Genomic DNA, 24447 nt, shown 5'->3' on the forward strand with positions numbered 1-24447 from the left:
CTTCTTCTTGAAAGAGTATGCCTAAAGGTTTTCTGAACCATGCCTCTTTTATGACCCTCTGGTACTATTTTTTCAACTTCCTTTGTTAAAATGATGTGCTTTGTAATAATACCATCATAATAATTATGTGATTTACTTATTTATTTCTGTGTAAAAAGACTTTTTTTTACAAGTGTCATCACCCTAATTTTCACTAGTCAAAAATCCTTTAGGTGGCTTATTGAATTATAGACAGTTATAGTATAGCTGGAACTTACAGTCTTTCGCAACCAGGAAGTTGACTTCCTAGCCTATCTCAAAAAGTTTTGGGCAATAGATTTTAATTTATTTTACAACTTTTCTATATGTTTTTCATCAGAACACTGTTCTATTTTATATGTAACTTCCTGGAGCTTCCCTGGTAGCTCAGATGGTAAAGAAAATCTGTATGCAAAACAGGAGACTCAGGTTCAATCCCTGGGTCAGGAAGATCTCCTGGAGAAGGAAATGGTTCCCACTTCAGTATTCTTGCCTGGAAAATCCCATGGACAAAGGAGCCTGGCAGGCTACAGTCCACGGGTTGCAAAGAGTCGGATACAACCGAATGACTAACACTTTCACTTTCCCGAATATTGTAACATTTTTAAGGATTCTAAAAATTTATTACAGACCTTAGATTAGTTATTCCAACATGAATTTTGGAAGCACATGCATTGTCAGAAGCTTCTTTCAGTGTATCACAGCGAAGAGAGATGAGCTCCAGTTTGAACATTTTGGGGAATAGAATCTCCTTGTGAATCACCTGCCTATCCTTGCATTCATCAGCTGTGAGAAGAATGGTGGAGTCCTATAAAATTGTGGGTCTCATGCTTTTCCCAGGTCAAATAACTTTGTTAAGAGGAATATGGTGCCTTTAGCAATCTGACAGATCCTGGTCAAAGCACATGATTAAGATCAGGGGATCATGTTTCGCAGAAGGTGCTCTACTCATGAACTGTTATGTTGGTGAGGGCTGTTGAACTATAAAAATAATATTTGAAGTCAAGTATAGTGTAAACAAATTTATAGAACTGGGAAAAATCTTTGTTGCATAACAAACAGACACGTACAAATACACATATAAAAGTCAGTTTTCAGTATCTTCATGTAGGTGCTGGAAAAGACTCTTGAGAGCCTGTTGGACATCAAAGAGATCAAACCAGTCAATCTAAATGAAATCAACCCTGAATATTCATTGGAAGGACTGATGCTGAAGCTGAGGACCAATACTTTGGCCATGTGATGCAATGAGCCAACACATTGGATTAGACCCTGATGTTTGGAAAGATTGAAATCAGGAGGAGAACGATTGACAGAGAATGAGATGATTGGAAGGCATCACCAATTCATGGGGACATGAACTTGAGCAATCTCTGGGAGATACTGAAGGACAGGGAAGCCTGGCACGCTGTAGTCCATGGAGTTGTAAAGAGTTGAACATGACTTAATGACTGAACAACAACAACATATAGCACTTTAAAACATGCAATTTTACCAGAAGAAAATTAGAATACTCCACACACTTACAGAGGCACTAACCAAAAAAATGAAGTATCATACAAAAACTAAAAAAATTATTAACTCAGAAGTTATTTTTATAGATGTTTAACATTCACCTATCTATATGGCCTAATTGTATTTATGTATAGTATTACATCTCATTAATGTAACCTTGGTTGAAATTTTTATAAAATTACATTTTAATTAAAGGTTTCTGTTATTTATAGTTATTTGAAGCTTTATATAATAAATCAGTCAATCACTGTAATAGATGTTTCTAACTTCTCAATAAAACAATTAGTGACAACATGTATATTATGCTTAATATCTATCGTAAGTGCCTATAGGGAAATGTGAACATTGTTGAAATAGATGTAAACATTAATAGATGTGTGGCCTAAATATTTCAGTGTCTTTTTATGAAATGATTATTGTTTTATGACCATTATTATATCAAATAATTTTAATATAAAATATTTTTTTCAGAGCACTATCAGCTGTATGTTCCTGAGTCAGCTCAAGTTGGTTCAGCTGTTGGAAAAATCAAGGCAAATGATGCAGACACTGGCTCAAATGCGGACATGACATACTCCATCATTAATGGTGACGGTGTTGGCATATTCTCCATCTCCACTGACAAAGAGACAAGAGAAGGGATCCTTTCCTTAAAAAAGGTGAAAAAAAAGTACTGTTAGTGAGCTAGGCAATTCACTCATTTTCCTATTAAAGCAAATTTGGCAAGATATTAATAATGTATATTTTCAAGTCATTAAAATGACAAAGTATTTCCTCTTTAATATGTAATTACATTTGAATTATGATTATGTCTAACTGTTTAAATCATTTCTTGTGTTAGTTGCTGAGTTGTATCCAACTCCATGACCCCATGGACTATAGCCCACCAGGGCTTCTCCATCCATGGGATTCTCCAGTCCAGAATACTGGAGTGGGTTGCCATTTCCTCCTCCAGGGTATCTTCCTGCAGGCAGATTCTTTACTATCTGAGCCACCAGGGAAGCCCTAAGTGTTTTAGTATGGTGGGAAGATCAGATGTAGAAAACACTATGAATGTATTCCCTTATTTTTATTTTCAGATAGCATAGTTATCATGAATTCCAGTTCTATTAATATCATTATTTTATGTTATGCTAATCAAAGTAGCATTATAAGACTTTCCTGCTTGATGATCATGGACCTTTTACTGAAGCCATTTACTTCTCATTACCCTCATTCTGTTTTATTCCTAAGAATTTGTCACCAGACTAAACCTATTGCCTTTTGCTTTTAAGAGAACACTATGCTCTTGCCTTTGTAAGAAAGAAGTAGAACACAGGCAATTATCAAAGGAGAATTTAAATGTAACTTCCAAAGAAGTATGCCTCAGTGTTTAAATGTTTAACAATTTCAGCTTGAAAATCTTGTAACACGCAAGTCCCTAGACCTTACCTTCATTATATTTTGATTCAGAAAGGCTGGAGTGGGAGTGGGGAATTAGTCTTTTTAACAAGTACTCTGGATGATTCTACTGTATAGTATGTTGAGAACAAAGGCTGAAAAATTATATTCTGATGGCTCAAACGGTAAAGAATCTGCCTGCAGTGTGGGAGACCTGGGTTCTATCCCTGAATTGGGAAGATCCCCTGGAAGAGGGCATGTCAACCCATTCCAGTATTCTTGCCTAGAGAATCCCCATGAACAAAGGAGCCTGACAGGTCAAAGTCCATGGGGTCACAAAGAGTCAGACACGGCTGAACAACTAAGCACACACACTGTAATAGTGAACTGAATCAATCAATATGTCAGTCTATCAATCATCTATTTATCTATTTGAATCTAGTTGTCATTTATTATATTATCCAGCTATCTGTCTAGATATCTGTCTGGTTTTGTATATATATTTATATTTGTACTATGTAAAATCTCATTTATTCTTCTAATAATCATAATTTTATATTGATTTAAAATTGAAGATTAATATGTCTTTTGTATGTCACAAAAGGGGCCTGAGAAGCAGAGTTTAAAGTGTGCAAATACTTACAAAATAGTCATCACTGGTCTATATATGATATTGATTCTTCACCTAAATATCTTCTCATTTTAATCTTTCTGAAATTGCCAAACTTGGATAAAAAAATGTGTTGATAAAAAGAGTTCATTTCCACATCTTTATTTTAACAAATATTGAGTTTTAAGTGTCTCTTATGTGCCAGTAATTGTGTTCTACATGAGCCATGAAAGCCTGAGCAAAGCAAAAGTCATTCTCAGCCTGCTTAGAGCTTCCCACCTATGGAAGCGGAGAGACACCAATCAAGTATCACATGCATTCTTAGATGGATAATAAAAGAGATCTATGACAGAGAGTTAAACAGTGCTATTGGGAAGGCAAAATATAGGGTGTTTAATCCTGTCTGATTAGTTAGCAGTGGTTGAACAGAGAATTAAAACCTACTTCAGTTCAGTTCAGTCGCTCAGTCATGTCTGACTCGTTGCGACCCCATGAATTGCAGCACCCCAGGCCTCCATGTCCATCATGAACTCCCGTTTACCCAAACTCATGTCCATCAAGTCGGTGATGCCTTCCAGCCATCTCATCCTCTGTCGTCCCCTTCTCCTCCTGCCCCCAATCCCTCCCAGCATCAGAGTCTTTTCCAATGAGTCAACTCTTTGCATAAGGTGGCCAAAGTATTGGAGTTTCAGCTTTAGCATCATTCCTTCCAAAGAAATCCCAGGGCTGATCTCCTTCAGAATGGACTGGTTGGATCTCCTTGCAGTCCAAGAGACTCTCAAGAGTCTTCTCCAACACCACAGTTCAAAAGCATCAATTCTTCGTCACTCAGCCTTCTTCACAGTCCAACTCTCACATCCATACATGACCACTGGAAAAAACATAGCCTTGACTAGACAGAACTTTGTTGGCAAAGTAATGTCTCTGCTTTTGAATATGCTATCTAGATTGGTCATAACTTTCCTTCCCAGGAGTAAGGGTCTTTTAATTTCATGGCTGCAAACATCATCTGCAGTGATTTTGGAGCCCCAAAATAAAGCCTGACACTGTTTCCACTGTTTCCCCATCTATTTCCCATGTAGTGATGGGACCAGATGCCATGATCTTTGTTTTCTGAATGTTGAGCTTTAAGCCAACTTTTTCACGCTCCACTTTCACTTTCATCAAGAGGCTTTTTCGTTCCTCTTCACTTTCTGCCATAAGGGTGGTGTCATCTGCATATCTGAGGTTATTGATATTTCTCCTGGCAATCTTGATTCCAGCTTGTGCTTCTTCCAGCCCAGCATTTCTGGGACGGAATGCTGCATAGAACTTATATAAGCAGGGTGACAATATACACCCTTGAAGAACTCCTCTTCCTATTTGGAACAAGTCTGTTGTTCCATGTCCAGTTCTAACTATTGCTTCCTGACCTGCATACAGATTTCTCAAGAGGCAGGTCAGGTGGTCTGGTATTCCCATCTCTTTCAGAATTTTCCACAGTTTATTGTGATCCACACAGTCAAAGGCTTTGGCATAGTCAATAAAGCAGAAATAGATGTTTTTCTGGAACTCTCTTCCTTTTTCCATGATCCAGCAGATGTTGGCATTTTGAGGTAATTAGATGAGAGAATTAAAGGAAGAGGAAAGAAAACATAATGAGAACCTGAGTGGGGTTGAATGTGGCACAGTGAGAGCCTAAATAACATCCTTGATTCTGGAGCAGAGAGAATGAAGAAGCTAGTGCATAGGAAAACACTTAGAATATTGTTATATTTTACCCAATGGAAAGCCACTGGAGCTATCTAAGCAGGAAGTGACAAGGTCTCATTTGATGTCTCTATTTCTAATGAAATTTTAATATAAGCTACAAGAGAATGAGATTATTTTTTTAATTTGTTGCTGCATTCCCAATGTCTAGCATGTTTTCTGACACTGAATAGGCATTCAATAAGCACTAGCATAATGAATGGATATATTGAATTGGCCAAAAAATTTTGTTTGGGGCTTTCTATAAAATGTTAAGAAAATCTCACATGGACTTTTTGGCCAACACAATACTATACACTGAAAAATGAAACAAGGAATGTCTGCTTTTCATTCGTTGGATGGCTTCTTCACTCAAATGAATACAGGTAAGTGGATGAATAATTCTTTCTGAAAGATGAATCCTAAACCCTAGGGAACACTAGCTTTTAAGAAACAAGCAGAAGGCAGGAAAGAGAGTCTTTGAAGAAAATATCAAAATAAAAAGAGAATTTTTTCAGTGAAAATTCCCAAAGGAGGCTGAATAGAAGCAATATAGTCATTAAAAATATGAAGGATTCTAGATCTATGAAACCATTTAAGATTATAAAAGTTAATTCAGCTCACCATCAGCATCTCATTTTCATCACAATAGATAGTAATGTCACATTTGTTGAGTGTTTCCTCTGTGTCAGGAAGGGTTTTAAGAACTTATTCCCAAATCTTTATTGAGCTGGTACACCCATTATGGAGCTTCCCTGGTGGTTGAGTGGTAAAGAGTCTACCTGTCAATGCAGGAGTCGCAGGAGACTCAGGTATGATCTTCAGGTTCAGAAGATCCCCTGCAGTAGAAAATAGCAACCCACTCCAGTATTCTTGCCTGGAAAATTCCATGGACAGAGGAGCCTGGTGGGGTACAGTCCATTGGTTGTAAAGATTCAGAGTCGGACACAACTGAGCGACTGAGCACACAGGCACACCTTTACTATTCCTTTAAACCTAACTAGAATGTTGTGTGGGCTTTCCTGGTGGCTCAGTGGTAAAGAATCCACCTGCCAAAGCAGGAGATGTGGTTCGATGCCTGTGTCAGGAAGATTCCCTGTTGAAGGAAATGGCAACCCACTCCAGTTTTCTTGCTTAGAAAATCAGATGAACAGAGGAGCCTGGCAGGCTGCTATCCATGGGGTTGCAAAAAAAGTCAGACATGGCTTACCGAATAAAACAACAGAAATTGATGATGGAAAATTTGGCTCAGGAGTTTGTCTGTTTAGAATCTCAAAAGTTACTTGTATTACCTAGTTGAAAGAAAACATGAAGGAAACATCTGCTACAATGAAGAGAAGAACAAATTTATTGTAGTGTAGAGACTATATATGGGAGGCAAAGAAATGGAAGAAAAAAGTTTAAACACACCATCCTCTTTAAGAAGCTTTGTAGTAAAGCCAGGGAGGCAAATAAATGAGAACATCATAAAATGAAGATTTTAATTGTAAGTTGGGAGATGGAAAGTGTGTTTATAGCAGATGGATAAAAAGTCAAGAGATAAGAAACTGAGGATACTAAAGAGAGGGTAATTGAATTAGAAAGATCCTCTGAGGTAGAGATGACCCTGTTTGAGATATTGATTGTAGATGGAAAGAAAGAATTTATGATAATATGCCTCTTTCTTTGACAGAATCAAATAGGAGGGAGAAGTTAATGTTTGCAGATAAGTTTGTAGTGATCTAGCTGGAATATATGCGGGGGAATGGGAAACAGAGGATCCTTGCCAATTGAGAACTACTGTCTATATAAAGTAGGAAGCTTTATTATCTTTACAAAATGTGAGGGAAGTGGTGGATGGTGTGAATACACACATAATATAAAATACAAGTATATATTGTGCGAGTAAGAACAATGGGGATCTTACCACCCTTCATGGCCTCAATTAATTTTAAGTTCCTTGTGAAAAATGAAGCCAAAATCATATGTGTGCGTGAGTGTGCACCTATATGTAATTAACACTCTCTATTCGATATTACATACACACATGCACATACACAATAGGTATTTTCAAGGTAAGTGTTGTAATTGTGTTAAGTGGTAATGTTAATACTAAAAATAACCTTGATATTTAATGAGTCCAAATTATCTTTCACTTTTTTTCCTGAATTTATTTTTTTAATATAGTCTATGCTGCTGAAAAGTCGCTTCAGTCGTGTCCGACTCTGTGCGACCCCAGAGACAGCAGCCCATCAGGCTCCCCCATCCATGGGATTCTTCAGGCAAGAATTCTGGAGTGGGTTGCCATTTCCTTATCCAATGCATGAAAGTGAAAAGTAAAAGTGAAGTAGCTCAGTCGTGTCTGGCTCTTAGCGACCCCATGGACTGCAGCCCACCAGGCTCCTCCGTCCATGGGATTTTCTAGGCAAGAGTACTGGAGTGGGGTGCCATCGCCTTCTCTGGTATTTCCTCTAAACTCCAAGGTGTGCATTTATTTAATTTCTTAATCCTTCAGATTAGGATTATCCATTTTAGAGTTATTCCATATCTCAATGGAATAACTCTAAAATGGATAATCCATATATAATGTTACAAACTATTGCAATTTGAAAATTAAGCCATATAACTCTGGATTTTAACCTTCAAGAGGCACTCATACAGATGGCAGGAAATAGATAAAACAGTCCTTTCGAACTTGTTCCTTATTTAATCTCAAAGGCAGCTCACTTGAGCCAGCAAGGCAGAACAGCTAATCTTCCCAAAGATCAAAATCAGCCCTGCTCTATAAATCAGTTTGCAGGAGCATCCGCACATTCTTTCTATATCGTGCCTTCATCAGAAAATTGCCAAGTTGAATTCACTGGTCCATGGTGCAGTACGTTGTAAATACACTTTGATAACTTTCATTCCTTGTTTAATGGACCCTGACTAGGTGGAAAGGGGAAAAAGATAGGGATGAATGCAAGTTGATGCATTCTTTCCTGTGACATAAGCCTCTGTAGCCAGGGGTATGCTTTGTAGTAGCCTCTCTAAGATTCAGTTCTTGTGGTCCCTATGTCAATTGGCCTTCTTTATAGAAGTTATTCCATTTTTTGGTTTGTTTGTTTTAACTCAAGGCTCTAGCCCAATTTTCTTTCATGACTTTCGGCAAACAGTATCTGTAGTACCACTTTTCTTCTTCAAGTATGCTGCTAAGTCGCTTCAGTCGTGTCCGACCCTGTGCGACCCCATAGACGGCAGCCCACCAGGCTCCCCCGTCCCTGGGATTCTCCAGGCAAGAACACTGGAGTGGGTTGCCATTTCCTTCTCCAATGTGTGAAAGTGAAAAGTGAAAGTGAAGTCGCTCAGTTGTGTCCAACCCTCAGTGACCCCATGGACTGCAGCCTTCCAGGCTCCTCCCTCCATAGGATTTTCCAGGCAAGAGTACTGGAGTGGGGTGCTATCGCCTTCTTCAAGTATACTTAATTGCAAAAACAATGCCTATTATTTTAAGCCTAAAATCTTAAACTTGGTTATTTAGTCAGTGAAGGATGATGGAAAATACCATTTTTACTGTTGGATGAAAAATAAATTTTGGTCTTGCCATGTAAGAGATGTATGACATTATCACAAATCTCTAATCTTCAGTTTTCTTAATTTTAATGTGCTACAAAGTGATTGTTACGAGAGATAAATGAAGCAAAATAGTGCTCTAAGTTGTGCCTGGCTAATAAGCACAGTGATACTTCAATACCTGCATTTCTTCTTTTCTTTCTTTCTTCATCTATTTGCACTGAGTGTTAACTACACTTTCCAGAAAACTCCATGAGCTTATCTTACTGCCTTCCTTTATTTCATGTTATCTAAATGACCTATAATCACATAAAGAATAGCACATCCTATGTATACTTTTGTGAATGATACCAATATTTTCTCATTGAAGCATAGCTGATTTACAATGTCAGATTAGTTTCAGGTGTACAGCACAGTGATTTCTATAGACAGTTAGATAGATAGATCGATCAATCTATCTATCTATCTTCTGTGGATTTTTCCCTCAGAGGATATTACAAAATATTGCATATAGCTGCCTGTGCTATAAAGTAGGTTCTTGTTGGTTATCTAGTTATACATAGTAGTGTGTATATATCAATGCCATCTTCCTAATTTATCCCTCCTCCCCTTTGGTATCGCATGCATAGACACCCTGGTGCCTCAGATGGCAGCGTCTTCCTGCAATGTGGGAGACTTGGGTTGGATCTCTGGGTTGGGAAGATCTCCTGGAGGAGGAAATGGCAACCCACTCCAGTATTCCTGCCTGGGAAATCCTATGGATAGAGGAACCTGGCAGGTTACAGTCCATGGGTAGCAGAGCTGGACACAACTGAGCCACTAAGCACAGCACAACATGAACTGTCATTCACGGCTTTTGGCAATCTACTTCCCCTTCTGTCTTCTGTAAGGATTTTTATCAAAATTCTAGTTTTGTCTTTGTAGCATAACATTTCTAGGTAGGTTTCACTCGTACATATCTTTCTTTGATTTATCTTCTCTGTTTTACATATCAAGGTAAGCATCTCTCTAGTTTTTCATTGTGCTAGTGTTAGTTGCTCAGTCGTGTCAGACTCTTTGTCATCCCATGGACTGTAGCTGACCAGGCTCCTCTGTTCATGGGATTTCACAGGTAAGAATATGACAGTGGGTTGCTGTTTCCCTCTCCAGGGGATCTTCCTTACCCAGAGAGAAACCTGGATCTCCCACATTGCTAGTGGGAAAGAACCTGCCTGCAAATGCAGGAGATCTAAGAGATGCAGGTTCGATCCCTAGGTTGGGAAGTTCCCCTGGAGGAGGGCACAGTAATCCATTCCAGTATTCTTGTCTGGAGAATACCATGGACAGAGAAGACTGGCAGGCTACAGTCCATAGGGTTGCACAGAGTCCAACAGGACTGAAGCAACTTAGCATGCATGGCATGCTCCAGCATTGCAGTCAGATTCTTTATCATCTGAGCCACCAAGGAAACTCCAACAATTCTATATCCTTCTTAAATCTGCTAGATCTAGTAGAGTAGAAAGAACTTATTCTAATTAATTCATTATAAATATGCTGGAAAATCCCATGGAGAGAGGAACCTGGTGGGCTATAGTCCATGGGGTCACAAAGAGTTGGACATGAATGAGCTACTGAGCACAGCACCAACATACTGATAATTTCCAGGAACGTGTATCTAATGTGCACTCTGTGTAAGTGTATCTCTATCCACAGTAGTTGGTGCACATTTTTTTTTTTTTTTTTTTTGCAACTGGGTACCTTGTATTTTTTTTTAATTTTATACTATATATCATTTATACCATTTTATTTAATAAAGGATCAGAGGTGGACAGTGGGAGTAACATAAAAAGTTATAAAAGTATTTGTTTAAGTTTAAATTAACCCTGAGAAAAAATAGGAAATGTTTCCAACTAAAACCATACTGCTGCTGCTGCTAAGTCGCTTCAGTCGTGTCCAACTCTGTGCAACCCCATAGACGGCAGCCCACCAGCCTCCCGCACCCCTGGGATTCTCCAGGCAAGAACACTGGAGTGGGTTGCCATTTCCTTATCCATACTACACCCATTCAAAATAATCACATTTTTAAATTGTTAGTGGATTGTATTTACTGAATTTTTCTGTATCATTTCTTCGTCTTGCATTGAGTGACAGAATAATAATCAGGATGTTCTTTGCCATCAGATTGTGAAGTTATGAGCCTGTGAGCCACAAAGTGCAATAGAAATATGGTATACCAACTTACTACAAATGCATACACTTCATACATAATAAGAAATTGGTTTCTAATACTAATGAACTATTGAAATAAAACATTCCTTAGAGATTGTATTTAAAAATCAAACTATTATTTTTATTCTTATAAGATTTAAGTGTCTTGAAAGTGGTCCTCATGTTCAGCCAGAAACTGAAGAGACGGAAGTTCAATTCAGTGAAATCTACCACTGTATTTAAAATAGCTTTGACAGAGGACTGCTTTGTGGCAACTTTAGTTCTGATTCTTCATCCATAGGCATGGCTATGGAGTGATAGATTCATTGAAACTACTTTGACATTAATTAACACTTTTTTAAAATTTAAATGTATTTTAATTGGAGGCCAATTACAATATTGTATTGGTTTTGCCATACATCAACATGAATCCACCACAGGTGTGCACGTGTTCCCCATCCTGAACCCCCCTCCCACATCCCTCCCCGTACCATCCCTCTGGGTCATCCCAGTGCACCAGCCCCAAGCATCCTGTATCCTGCATCGACCTGGACTGGTGATTCGTTTCATATATGATATTATACATGTTTCAATGCCATTCTTCCAAATCATCACACCCTCTCCCCCCACTATTCCAGTAATATTATTTGGGCTTCCCCAGGAGAAGGCAATGGCACCCCACTCCAGTACTCTTGCCTGGAAAATCCCATGGATGGAGGAGCCTGGTGGGCTGCACTCCATGGGGTCGCTAGGAGTCAGACACGACTGAGCGACTTCACTTTCACTTTTCACTTTCAAGCATTGGAGAAGGAAATGGCAACCCACTCCAGTATTCTTGCCTGGAGAATCCCAGGGATGGGGGAGCCTGTTGGGCTGCTGTCTATGGGGTTGCACAGAGTGAGACACGACTGAAGCGACTTAGCAACAGCAGCAGCAGAAGTGGCTCAGTGGTAAAGAATCTGCCTGCAATACAGGAGATTCAGGTTCCATACCTTGGTCTGGGAAGATCCTGTAGAGTAGGGTGCGGCAACCCACTCCAGTATTCTTGCCTGGGAAATCCTAAGGAGAGAGGAGCCTGGGGGCTACAGTCCATGAGGTCACAGTCAGACACAACTGAAAAGACTGAGCACTCAGCACTGTAATACTACTTAGTATACTAGTTGGAAATTAATGATTTGTTGAAACAGCCTGATAAGTTGAGCTATCCACAACAGTTCAGTTGCTCAGTCATGTCCAACTCTTTTCGATCCCATGAATCACAGCACGCCAGGCCTCCCTGTCCATCACCAACTCCTGGAGTTCACCCAAACTCATGTCCGTCGAGTAGGTGATGCCATCCAGCCATCTCATCTTCTATTGTCCCCTTCTCCTCCTGCCCCCAATCTCTCCCAGCATCAGAGTCTTTTCCAATGAGTCAACTCTTCACATGAGGCGGCCAAAGTACTGGAGTTTCAGCTTTAGCATCATTCCTTCCAAAGAACACCCAGGGCTGATCTCCTCTAGAATGGACTGGTTGCATCTCCTTGCAGTCCATTGGACTCTCAAGAGTCTTCTCCAACACCACAGCTCAAAAGCATCAATTCTTTGGTGCTCAGCCTTCTTCACAGTCCAACTCTTGCATCCATATGTGACTACTGGAAAAACCATAGCCTTGACTAGACAGACCTTTGTTGGTAAAGTAATGTCTCTGCTTTTCAATATGCTATCTAGGTTGGTCATAACTTTTCTTCCAAGGAGTAAACATCTTTTAATTTCATGGCTGCAGTCACCATCTGCAGTGATTTTCGAGCCCGAAAAAATAGTTTGACACTGTTTCCACTGTTTCCCCATCTATTTCCCATGAAGTGATGGGACCAGATGCACAACTTAAAAAAAACTCAAAGTAGAGCTACCATAAGACCCTGCAATCCCACTTCTAGGCATATATGTGGAGGAAAACATGATCTGAAAAGATACATGCACCCCAATTTTCATTGCAGCACTGTTTATAATAGTCAAGACATAGAAACAACCTAAATATCCACTGATAGAGGAATGGATAAAGAAGTTATAGTACATATATACAATGGAATATTACTCAGCCATTGAAAAGAATGAAATGATGTAATTTACAGAAACATGGATGGACCTAGAGAGTTTCATTCTGAGTGAAGTAACTCAGACAGGGAAGGAGAAATATTGTACGACATACCTTATATGTGGAATCTAAAATGAAATGGCACAAATCAACCTACAAAACAGAGAGAGACTCATAGAGTTAGAGAACAAACATGGTTTCCAAGGGGGAAGGGATAATTAGGGAGTTTGGCAAGGTTATGTACAATACACACTGCTATATTTAAAATGGATAACCAACAAGTTCCTACTGTATAACACAAGGAACTCCACTCAATGTTATGTGGCAACCTGGGTAGGAAGGGGATTGAAAGGGAATGGATACATGTATAAGTATAACTGAATTGTTTTGCTGTTCACCTGAAACCATCACAAAATTGACTATACCCCAATACAAAAGTAAAATTTCAAAATAACCAAATAACAGAATATGCTTTTTTTTCATAAAATTCCAGGACTTGGCCATATTTTGCACAATTGTAGTTCCATTTTTTATTTAAATATTGGTATCAATATCATTATTACCATCCCATTTCAGTGATGAAACACATGGATCATGATGCAATATAATAACTGGATCAAGGAGAGGTCCTATGAGTCACTTTTATTATGTAGGAAAACAGAATTTTAGGATCTTCTTAGAGTCCATGAAGAAGTGAGTATTAGAACAACTTGGCCTAATGCTGTTTTTGGTATGTATCTATTTATGATGGTTGCATAGTTCCAGAGGAGGAATATATTAGTGTGATGTAATGAATAGTAGAAGTGATTAATGAGAAACAATTAAAATGTTCCAAATATGTAGAGCTGGCTAGAAAATGATTGATGGGGAAGATGATAACTTATCTAGAGGAATATGAAATGTGTTCTTATTAAAGAGGGAAAAGTTTGATTTTATAAGTAAGAAAGAGCAATGATATGTGAAAGTAATTACTAGGAGTAATATGATAAAATTAAGAAATGAAAACTTAAGATGAAAATTGGAACCAATCAGCGACAGTGAACTGCATTAGAACATTGAAAAGTAACTGAAGAAAAGTAAGCAAAGCCCCACTGCCTGGGGAAGTTAGAATTACACCATAATAAACAGCTCTAACTGTCACAGAGGTTGCAGAAGATTTTGCAAGAAAAGAATTTCAAGTGTTTCAATTTTTTAGCTTTGTGAGTCTGAATTAAGGAATTATAAAAGTACTAAGAGTTTTGGTAGCCAGAATTAATGAAGTTAATAGTTCATGTTCAATGGAAGAGGCAAGAATGTATCCTTTAATAGTGAGGGAATTTTATTTCACTAAAAATCTGGCAGAAAGTGAAGAAGAAGAGCTAAAGAGCCTCTTGATGAAAGTGAAAGAGGAGAGTGGAAAAGTTGGCTTAAAGCTCAACATTCAGAAAATTAAGTGATTTTCCAATCACTCCATGGCAAAAAGATGGGGAAAAAGTGGAAACAGTGACAGACTTTATTTTTTGGAGCTCCAAAATCACTGCAGATGGTGACTGCAGCCATGAAATTAAAAGACACTTGCTCCTTGGAAGGGAAGCTTGACCAACCTAGACAGCATATTCAAAAGCAGAGACATTACTTTGTCAACAAAGGTCCATCTAGTCAAAGCTATGGTCTCTTCAGTGGTCATGTATGGATGTGAGAGTTGGACTATAAAGAAAGCTGAGTGCCAAAGAATTGATGCTTTTGTTCTGTGGTGTTGGAGAAGATTCTTGAGAGTCCCTTGGACTGCAGGGAGATCCAACCAGTCCATTCCAAAGGAAATCAGTCCTGAATATTCATTGGAAGGACTGTTCCTGAAGCTGAAACTGAAACTCCAATACTTTGACCACCTGATGCGAAGAAACTCATTTGAAAAGACCCTGTTGCTTGGAAAGACTGAAAGCAGGAGGAGAAGCAGACAACAGAGAATGAGATGGTTGGATGGCATCACCAACTAACTCAACAGACATGAGTTTGAGTAAACTCCAGAAGTTGGTGATGGACAGGGAGGCCTGGTGTGCTGCAGTCTATGGGGTCACAAAGAATCGGACACAACTGACTGACTGAACTGAACTGAAAAATCTGTTCCTTGTTAGCTATCAAGTTGGAATGTTATATTACACTCTTTATATGCTAATTAAATTTCAGGCAAACTATCGCAGTGCTTAAGAACAAAGCCTATAGAGTTCCCACTACCTGAGTTCAAATCCTAAGTATATCACTTATAGGCTGTTACCCTGAATAAGTTTCTTGACTTTTATGTACTTGTTTTCTTCATTTGTAAATGGAAACAAATGTAACTCACAAGAGTTGTGATCATTAAATGAGTTAATATATGTTAATTGTTTACATATGTTCACACATAGGAATTAACTTCGTATTTTAAAAATAACATAGAGTTCTTCATCCTTCAAGTGTAAACTATAAAATAGCACTTTTCCATACTCTAAACAAAGCTATACTGAAGTAGAGGGAGGCTATTAATCACCCACCATGTACCAAGAATTATGCCAGATAATTAAAATGCAAAGATGAATTAGATAATATTCTCTCTCTTAGAGGAAACTGAGTAGCTATGATACATTGTTATAATACAAGATGTCAAATGTTAATGGTATAGGTTTATTTAAGTTGTTATAAGCACTCAGATAAAAGAGGGCCAATTCTTCAAAGGTGGAGAACAGTAGGGAAATATTTTCATGCGAGATTTGTTTTAAGCATGCGTGAATACTTCCCATATACTCAGGAAAGTAAACGTGAGTCCCAGGCTCTATACCCAATTGAAGTGCCCTTCATATATGGAGATCACAGACAATTTTGAGCATTAAAAATGAGGAAATATTATGAATACATAACATGATCTGACCACAATAGTTGTTGCATGAGTCACTTGAGGTTTTCTGTGTTTCCTCTGAAATACAACTTTATGACCCAATAGCTATAAAGCTAAGAGTTTGTAACACCAAACTTGGAATGCAAACTGGATTCCCAACTGTGCTGGGGTGTCTTCTTTCCCAGGTGTGCCAGGGCAGTCACAGAAACTGGAAAACAATTTGTGAGGGACAATTTATAGGGCCTATAAACCTGAGCACTGCCAAATTTCAGACTCCCATGTTCCCAGAACTGCAAGAGAATACATTTTTGCTGTTTTAAACCCCTCAGTGATTACTGTTATGGCAGCCCCCAGCAACTAATGCAATGGCAGTTATACAAAAACTAGTAAATAATAGAAATGTTAAGCAACCTCTTGTCACCTGTAGAACCATTCTAGTAAAACAAAGCACATCACAAGTTGAATTCTTCCAGAAATGGTTCAGTGTCAGAAAATCAATTATATTAGGATATCAAGGATATTATGGAGAAGGAAATGGCAGCCCACTCCAGTATTCTTGCCTAGAGAACTCTATGGACAGAGGAGCCTGGTGGGCTGCTGTCCATGAGGTCGCACAGAGTCAGACATGACTGAAGCGACTTAGCATCCATGCATGCATTGGAGAAGGAAATAGCAACCCACTCCAGTATCTTGCCTGGAGAATCCCAGGGACAGAGGAGCCTGGTGGGCTGCCGTCTATGGGGTTGCACAGAGTTGGACATGACTGAAGTGACTTAGCAGCAGCAGCAGTAAGGATATTAATAAATATCAAGTATATATATTTATATGTATATATTTATAAATATGCCAGTATATATCCTTGTTATAGTTCCTAGTAATTATATATTGCTAGTATATTTGGTTACTAATTATGATTATCATGATTGCATCATATTTAGCATAGCTAGATAAAATACTAAAATTTAAAAAATTAAAGTTAGCTGGTTAATTTCTCATTTCCTAAATGACAGTTTCCTGTCATAAGTATATCCTATTTGGTAATTGACACATATGATATTAAAATTATTTTAATGTACTAAATTTGTCAATAATAGTCATCAGTTCAATTCAATTCAGTCGCTCAGTTGTGTCTGACTCTTTGCAATTCCATGGACTGCAGCCTGCCAGCTTTCCCTGTCCTTCACCAGCTCCCGGAGCTTGCTCAAACTCATGTCCATTGAGTCGGTGATGCCATCCAACCATCTCATCCTCTGTTGTCCCCTTCTCCTCCCGTCTTCAATCTTTCCCAGCATCAGGGTCTTTTCCAATGAGTCAGTTCTTCGCATCAGGTGGCCAAAGTATTGAAACTTCAGCTTCAGCATCAGTCCTTCCAATGAATACATTTGTTAACTGTGAGCATCAATGATGACGTAGTTTTGGTTCCTGACTCTAAGAATTTGTACTGCAACTGAGACCAATCCTGGGAATTAAGGCCAACGCAAAAAAAAAAAAAAAAACCCAAAAACAGGGTCTGATAGAGTTCCTGGAATATTTCTCCTTAAAGATTAAGATTATGTTAGTAACCTCCAGTAGAACACCTTTCCCTTAGACTCACCTGCTTCTCATCTTAAACACTGAACTGGTAATCCAGACTTACAGTTTTGAAAAGAAAGAAAGGAAAAAGAAACTTGGCATCGGTCTGATGTTTTGTCAAATGGGATAAACTGTATGTAAATTATAGACGCCCCCCACCCCCAACCCCTTACACCAAATATCTTGGTGAGGCAAAATCTAGGAGTAGATAATGGTGAACTTTATCAAAGACTGGAGGCTCATCTTTCCAAGAGTTGTCAAGTTGCTCAAAAGGGTTGATTGTTTTAATCTGTCCAATTCAAACGTCAGAATCCTGCCCCCCAAAACTGCAGGCATGGGCAGTTGAAATTTTTACATTGTATAGCTGGAAAAGGTTATTTATCATGCTCATAAACAATCTCTCATTCTATAATTGCCCTAATCAATTTCCTACTATGCCTCACACATATGAACTTGTTCTGTACCCTTTTTTTTTTTTGGTTGCTGTTTTGTTTTAAGATAGGAAAAGTGTGTGTTTTGTATACTCTCAGTTAAACATGTCTCTTTTTTTTTCTTTCTTTGGTATTTTTATAAACTGAGTATGTTTTAAATTTTTTTTCCTTCATCTTTTAATAAAAACTAGGTATTAGATGAATAGATTTCACTGTTCTTGGTCTATTGTTTTTGATAAACTACTTTCACATAATAAAAATAAAAATCTTGTGATATGAAAATTGATACCCTTAGACAGAGTTCTAACTAATTTCCTGGGAACAAAAGATTATTAGGAAATTACTGAGGGATCTACTTACAGTGTGTGAATAATACGCACTTGGACGGCATTACCAGGATTTACAGTAAATGGAAAAAAATTATAATCCTAATTCTTTCTCTATATACTGTTGTATATTCTTTGTTTTAATATAAAACCAAGTATTAACATACTTTATTTTGTATACATAATCCTGCAAAAAGAAATCCTCCAAAAGCATAATTTATTTCCAGTTTCTCTAATTTGCAATTTAGCACTGCAGTGTTTTGTTTATAAATGAGGTTACTAAAACTATTTCCATGTGTGCTATTAGTTCGTCTGCTTCTGAAATTTTGTCCTGATCCAAAATATCCTCTCTTTCCTTAGTGACTTGAGATGGGTCCTATCCATCCATCTGCCAGACCTGAAAAACAAGTCCTTTAAAATGATTATCTCTTTCTTGGGATACTTAAATATATATGAGTTAGTCATAAACATGAAACCATGTGTTGACATAAAAACCTGTACCTTAGCAGTAGGTAGGCCAGTGTTGAGATAAATAACATCAAACTTGCCAGGGGATCTGCTAAAAATGGAAAGAGAGATGCCTGTTGTTGGATCCACAGCTTGATAATAATATCTGATGGGATAGAGGTGGCTAAAATTATTTCCACAAGTTGCACTGAAAGTCCTTCTGACTCTCAGTGAACCTCAGTTATTATAAAGTCTACCAGATGCAGTGGGTTACATCTAAAAAATTACATCGATACTTAAAAAGTAGTAAACCTGCCAAGGGCGGCTTTCCATGAGCCAAATATCTAGATTCTGACAGTCCCTGCTCCTCTGTGCCGAGGGGACCATATCCATGCACCTAATTCTTGATAGGCAGCAATTGTGTACCATTTTGAGGAGAGGTCATTCAAATTTGGATGAAACTTATTGAAAAAAAAAAAAAAAAGAATTACTCCAAAACAGATCCTTACTTACTAATGTTAAGGAGAAAGGAGTCAAGGAAAGAAAAGTGCAGTGAATCTGTGGGTCCAACTAAAAGTCATGCAAGTCCCCAAACAAGATGGATATTAGATACACTGGCAATTCATTTCTAGCTTTAATTCTCTAAGAAGGAAATGACTCCCACTTGGTGGGTCATAAACTGCAGATCAATTAGCCTTTCTTTAAAATTGTTGTTCTGTCACTCAGTCGTGTCCGATTCTTTGCAACCCCATGGACTGCAGCTTGCCAGGCTTCCCTGTCGTTCACTTTCTTCTGGAGCTTGCTCAAACTCATGTCCATTGAGTCGATGATGCCACCCTGCCATCTTATTCTCTGTCATCCCCTTCTCCTCCTGCCTTTTATCTTTCCCAGCATCAGGGTTTTTCCCAAGGAGCCAGCACTTTGCACCAAGTGGCCAATGTATTAGAGCTTCAGCATCAGTCCTTCCAGTGATATTTTGGTTTCTCTTCTTTAAAATATATAAATATAAAATGCATAATATTTTTCCATATATAAATGTATATGTATTGTATATTTGGTTCACATTTAAGAATTTGAGTTTTTAACATTTTTAATATTTTATTTTGTCTTATAAACACTTGTAAAATAATGTAATGACAATGTCTTATCTATCTTCCTGAGAACTATTATTTGTTCTAGGTTGTTATTATTTTGTTTGGAAGTTCAGGCAGTTCAGTTCAGTCACTCAGTCATGTCCAACTCTTTGTGACCCCATGGACTGCAGCACGTCAGGCTTCCCTTTCCATCACCAACTCCTGGAGTATACTCGAGTCCATGATGTCATCCAGCCATCTGATCCTCTCTTGTCCCCCTCTCCTCCTGCGTTAAATCTTTCCCAGCATCAGCATCTTTTCAAATGAGTCAGTTCTTCGCATCATGTGGCCAAACTATTGGAGCTTCAGCATCAGTCATTCCAATGAATATTCAGGACTGATTTCCTTTAGGATGGATTGGTTGGATCTCCTTGCAGTCCAAGGGACTCTCAAGAGTCTTTTCCAACACCACAATTCAAAAGCATCCATTCTCTGGCACTCAGCCTTCTTTACGGTCCAACTCTCACCATACCTGACTACTAGTAGTCATCCATACATGACTACAAGAAAAACCATAGCTTTGACTATTTGGACCTTTGTCAGCAAAGTAAAGTCTCTGCTTTTTAATATGCTTTGTAGTTTTGTCATAGCTTTTCTTCCAAGGATCCAGTGTCTTTTTAAATGGTTGTTTTCCTCCTATACAATCTCCAACCCTGGGTAGGTCAATTTTTAAAGGCAACTCAGAAACAATAAGGGAAATAATAATCAGTAGGACTGACTTTTGGTTTATAAAATCCCACTAAATGTGCTCTATAGCTTCTCCTTGGGCCTTAGGGTAAATGAAAATATCTGATGTCCACCCTAGGGAATGATCATTCTCTGATCCTGCCAGGAAAGAAGACTGCAAGATTGAAGCAGACTGCTGCAAAATCCGTTGCAGAAATAGGGGTGGAAAAATATCTATAGTTTTTTGTTATAGATGTTAATCTATAGGTACTTCTGCAGGCTCAAAATATAACGTTGATTTATGCATTGCCTGCACTAATATCACCATGGAGACTTTCAGCGTGATTAATCCTATAACTAAGCACATTTTGGATCACAGAACCTGTTATGTCCCTCATGTTTAACACTTTCAAATGTTTCAGTCATTACCTATAAAGGTACTTCCTCTTGGAAATACTACCTACTGACTCACACACTCTTGCTTCTAAGTCTGCATCCTTATTATTTTCATAACACTTGATGTTGATGTTTAGTTGCTAAGTCATGTCCTACTCTTTGCAACCCCATGAACTGTAGCCCATGAGGATCTGTGTCCATGGGTTTTTCCAGACAAGAATACTGGAGTAGGTTGCTGTTCATAATGCCTACAATGTCATATATCCCTAAGTGTCCAGTGCTATAAATGAATGTTTACTATTTTATATCCTATAATAGAACATATATTCTCTTGGACAAAACACCAAGATTGACCTAGTTCTTCATTATTGTATATGAAGTCAAATTCATGGCTCCTAATAAATATATTAATAGAAGATACATAAATATTATCTGGATTATTTTTTAAAGTAAGAAAAAATAACTAGAAAGATACAGAGAAACTATTAATGCCGATTCAAAGCTAAAAAGATAAACGGTATAAACAAGCAGAATACTACAATTGAAAAAACAAAGTGGATAAAAATATCATAATAAAGGAAATGAAAACCAAAATAAATATACAAAATGGTATTACAAGCAAAAAAAAGTAAATAATTACAATTAAAACTATAAAAGTGAACTTTAGAAGTGTGTATAAAACCTTTTGCTAAAATTTCAAGATAATGTTAATTGAAAGCTTAAAAATTTGTCAGATTTTAAAATAAGAAATCAAGTTTAAGACCAGCAAGGTAAAAATAATATGATGATAGATAAAAATCAATGGTACAAGATAGATTAAGTACAAAACAAACAAACAAAAAAGTACCTTTTCAATTTAGCAGATTGGTAGAAAACATTTCCGCATTGCTTCAGGAGCAAAGAATCCACCTGCGGTACAAAAGATGCGAGTTCCCTCACTGGGTTGGGGAGATCCCCTGGAGGTGGAAATGGCAACACACTCCAGTATTCTTACTGGGACAATCCCATGGACAGAGGAGCCTGGTGGGTTCCAGCCCATGGGGTCACAAAGAGTTGGACACAATTGAGAGACTGAACATCCACACAGCAAGTATTTTAAAAAGTTAATGATTTAAGTCGAAGAGGAGATAGAAAAAAGTTGCTTGAAGAGATTCCCCAAAAAGCAATATTAGCTTGACTGCGGAAAATACTCTTTTGTCCCTAATTATCATCATATTTATGGCTGTGAAAAATCACTGTTGTTTCAGACTTGAGTTTCCATGATTTCTGCTTTAGATATTACTGCTAAGACAAACTTTATAGTTTGTTTATGAGTGGATAGATTGACCTAAACATATCCATGTTTGTTTGTTTCAAAAATGGAAAAGGGAATATTTGTTTGAAAAGTGATGGGAGTCATAACATTGGAAATCTTATTTTTTCCCCACAGCCACTGAACTATGAGAAAAAGAAGTCATATACCCTCAACATAGAAGGAGCCAATACACACCTTGATTTTCGCTTTTCTCACTTGGGTCCTTTTAAAGATGCTACCATGCTGAAGATCATTGTTGGGGATGTAGATGAACCACCACTATTTTCCATGCCTTCCTATGTCATGGAAGTCTATGAAAATGCCAAGATCGGGACTGTTGTTGGCACAGTTTTGGCCCAAGATCCTGACAGTGCTAATAGCTTAGTAAGGTATGGTATACTTTCTCCTTTTAGATATATAAAGATTTTATTGTCTCTGATAATAATTTTAAATGGATGAGTAATATTTAAAATGTTTATTTTCCATGTTATTTTCCATTAATGCAATTCAATCATAGTATCATCTGTTTCATTAACTGAGTAAATAACAGAGGGGTTTCTGTCAAATTTAGCAGACATGTAGCTATCTTTATGAATATATTGGCGACCGCACAGATGATTGTTTTTTCATTTGATAATAGATGGGGGCATTATTGACTGAAAAAATTTATAGAGAAATATTTCAGTACATATTAGAAACTCTTTGGTACCTTGGTAATAGGGAATATAAATACAGTGAAAAAAAGGTGAGCGTTTGGAAATAGCATTCATCTCTGAGTCTGTCCTTGTTCTGTCATAATGTGGTAAACCTTTGGGAAACTATCTACCCTTATTTCTAAAAGAAGTACACTAATATATATCTCTCAGAGTTATTATGATTGTTTATCAAGCAGTGTGCTCTAAGTTCCAAGACAAGCGGCCTGCACCTAATAGCCACTCAATAAATGCTGACTCGTCCAAGGCAGGTTCAGTTCAGTTCAGTTCATTTCAGTTCAGTTGCTCAGTCGTGCCCGACTCTCTGCAACCCCATGGACTGCAGCACACCAGGATTCCCTGCCCATCACCAACCTCTGGAACTTAAGGTGGGTTAGAGACTTACCTCTAATGACAGGAAAACCAATGTGAGAATTCTGGTGACCTGATTTACTAGCTGTGTAATCTTATACAGTCATTTAACCTCGCTAAATCTCAATATCAGGTAAATGAATAAGAAATAATAATGTTGCATGAATATGTTGACAGAAGTAAATTACATTGACAGAAAGTACTTAACACAGTAAGAGCTCACTAACATTACTGTGGCATGTCATGCATAGAGATAATTAAAGCTTTCCTTGCATAATCAGCAAGATTTGTATCTTAATTATGATAAAAATCAAAGAACTATGTAAATATATAAAAGTCTTTAGTTACCTTGTATATATACTCTTGGATAATTCTAAGGCCCTAGAAGGTCTGAAATCCTTAACAAATCGGTCTGCTTTTTCCCATCAAGGTTATATTCTCACTCTCTTTAGTTCTCATCCATTCTAACAAAAGCTAGTATGATAGTCTCCTCAGAATCTATGAAATCTATGTAAAGGGTTTCAATTTCCTGTTATATAAAAATGATTCTTTTTAAGTTTAAAAGAAATGACCAGAACACTCACACATGGAGAGAAACAATGTTCAGAGCACAAAGTTATGTATTTAATAATTCTGTTTCATCTGTGAATGTAGAAAAATCATCCTGTTAGTTGATAACCCTTCTGTCACACTGAGAACAAGAACTCAACATTGCTAGAAGCAGGATAGGCAAAGTATACAAAACAAAATGAAAGAACTCAGTTGTGAACATTAATCTTTAATTAAGTGTTACAAACAGAAGTTGATGTGCTTATTTGTTCAACCATAGGAAAACCCACTATGCTTCATCATTCCATAGAAGACCATATGCATTTCATAAGGAAAATGTGTCTTTAGAACTAACTACATTAAAAGCTAACATTATAAAGTGTGGAAGTGTTACTCACTTGCCTGACTCTTTACGACCCCATGGACTGTAGCGCACCAGGCTCCGCTGTCTATCAGATTCTCTAGGCAAAGCTACTGGAGTGGGTTCCCATTTCCTTCTCCAAGCATTATAAAGGATACTTAAAAATCAGTGGTCATTTACCTAAAGGAGCCAACACATTTTGAGAATAAAAATATTTCATGCTGTGAGTTTAATGTGAAAATATTTGATAAAGATGGGTAAGACTTTCTTTTTAAAACTAAAGCTTGATATCAATGATACATTCTATATTT

The 24447-nt window shown here is 37.7% G+C and overlaps 1 protein-coding gene across 7 annotated transcripts in view; it reads left to right on the forward strand.

Annotated features, from left to right (window-relative positions):
* CDH18 (cadherin 18) overlaps positions 1-24447 on the forward strand; it is a 1278678-nt gene that overhangs the window by 1154922 nt on the left and 99309 nt on the right. For all 7 annotated transcript variants that reach the window (XM_027520189.1, XM_027520190.1, XM_027520194.1 and 4 more), the window contains 2 exons: positions 2005-2192; positions 22298-22551. In XM_027520189.1, coding sequence (XP_027375990.1) covers positions 2005-2192; positions 22298-22551 — 442 coding nt within the window. The remainder of the gene's footprint in view (positions 1-2004; positions 2193-22297; positions 22552-24447) is intronic.

Source organism: Bos indicus x Bos taurus, chromosome 20 (genome assembly GCF_003369695.1).
Source record: "Bos indicus x Bos taurus breed Angus x Brahman F1 hybrid chromosome 20, Bos_hybrid_MaternalHap_v2.0, whole genome shotgun sequence".
Taxonomy (NCBI): domain Eukaryota; kingdom Metazoa; phylum Chordata; class Mammalia; order Artiodactyla; family Bovidae; genus Bos; species Bos indicus x Bos taurus.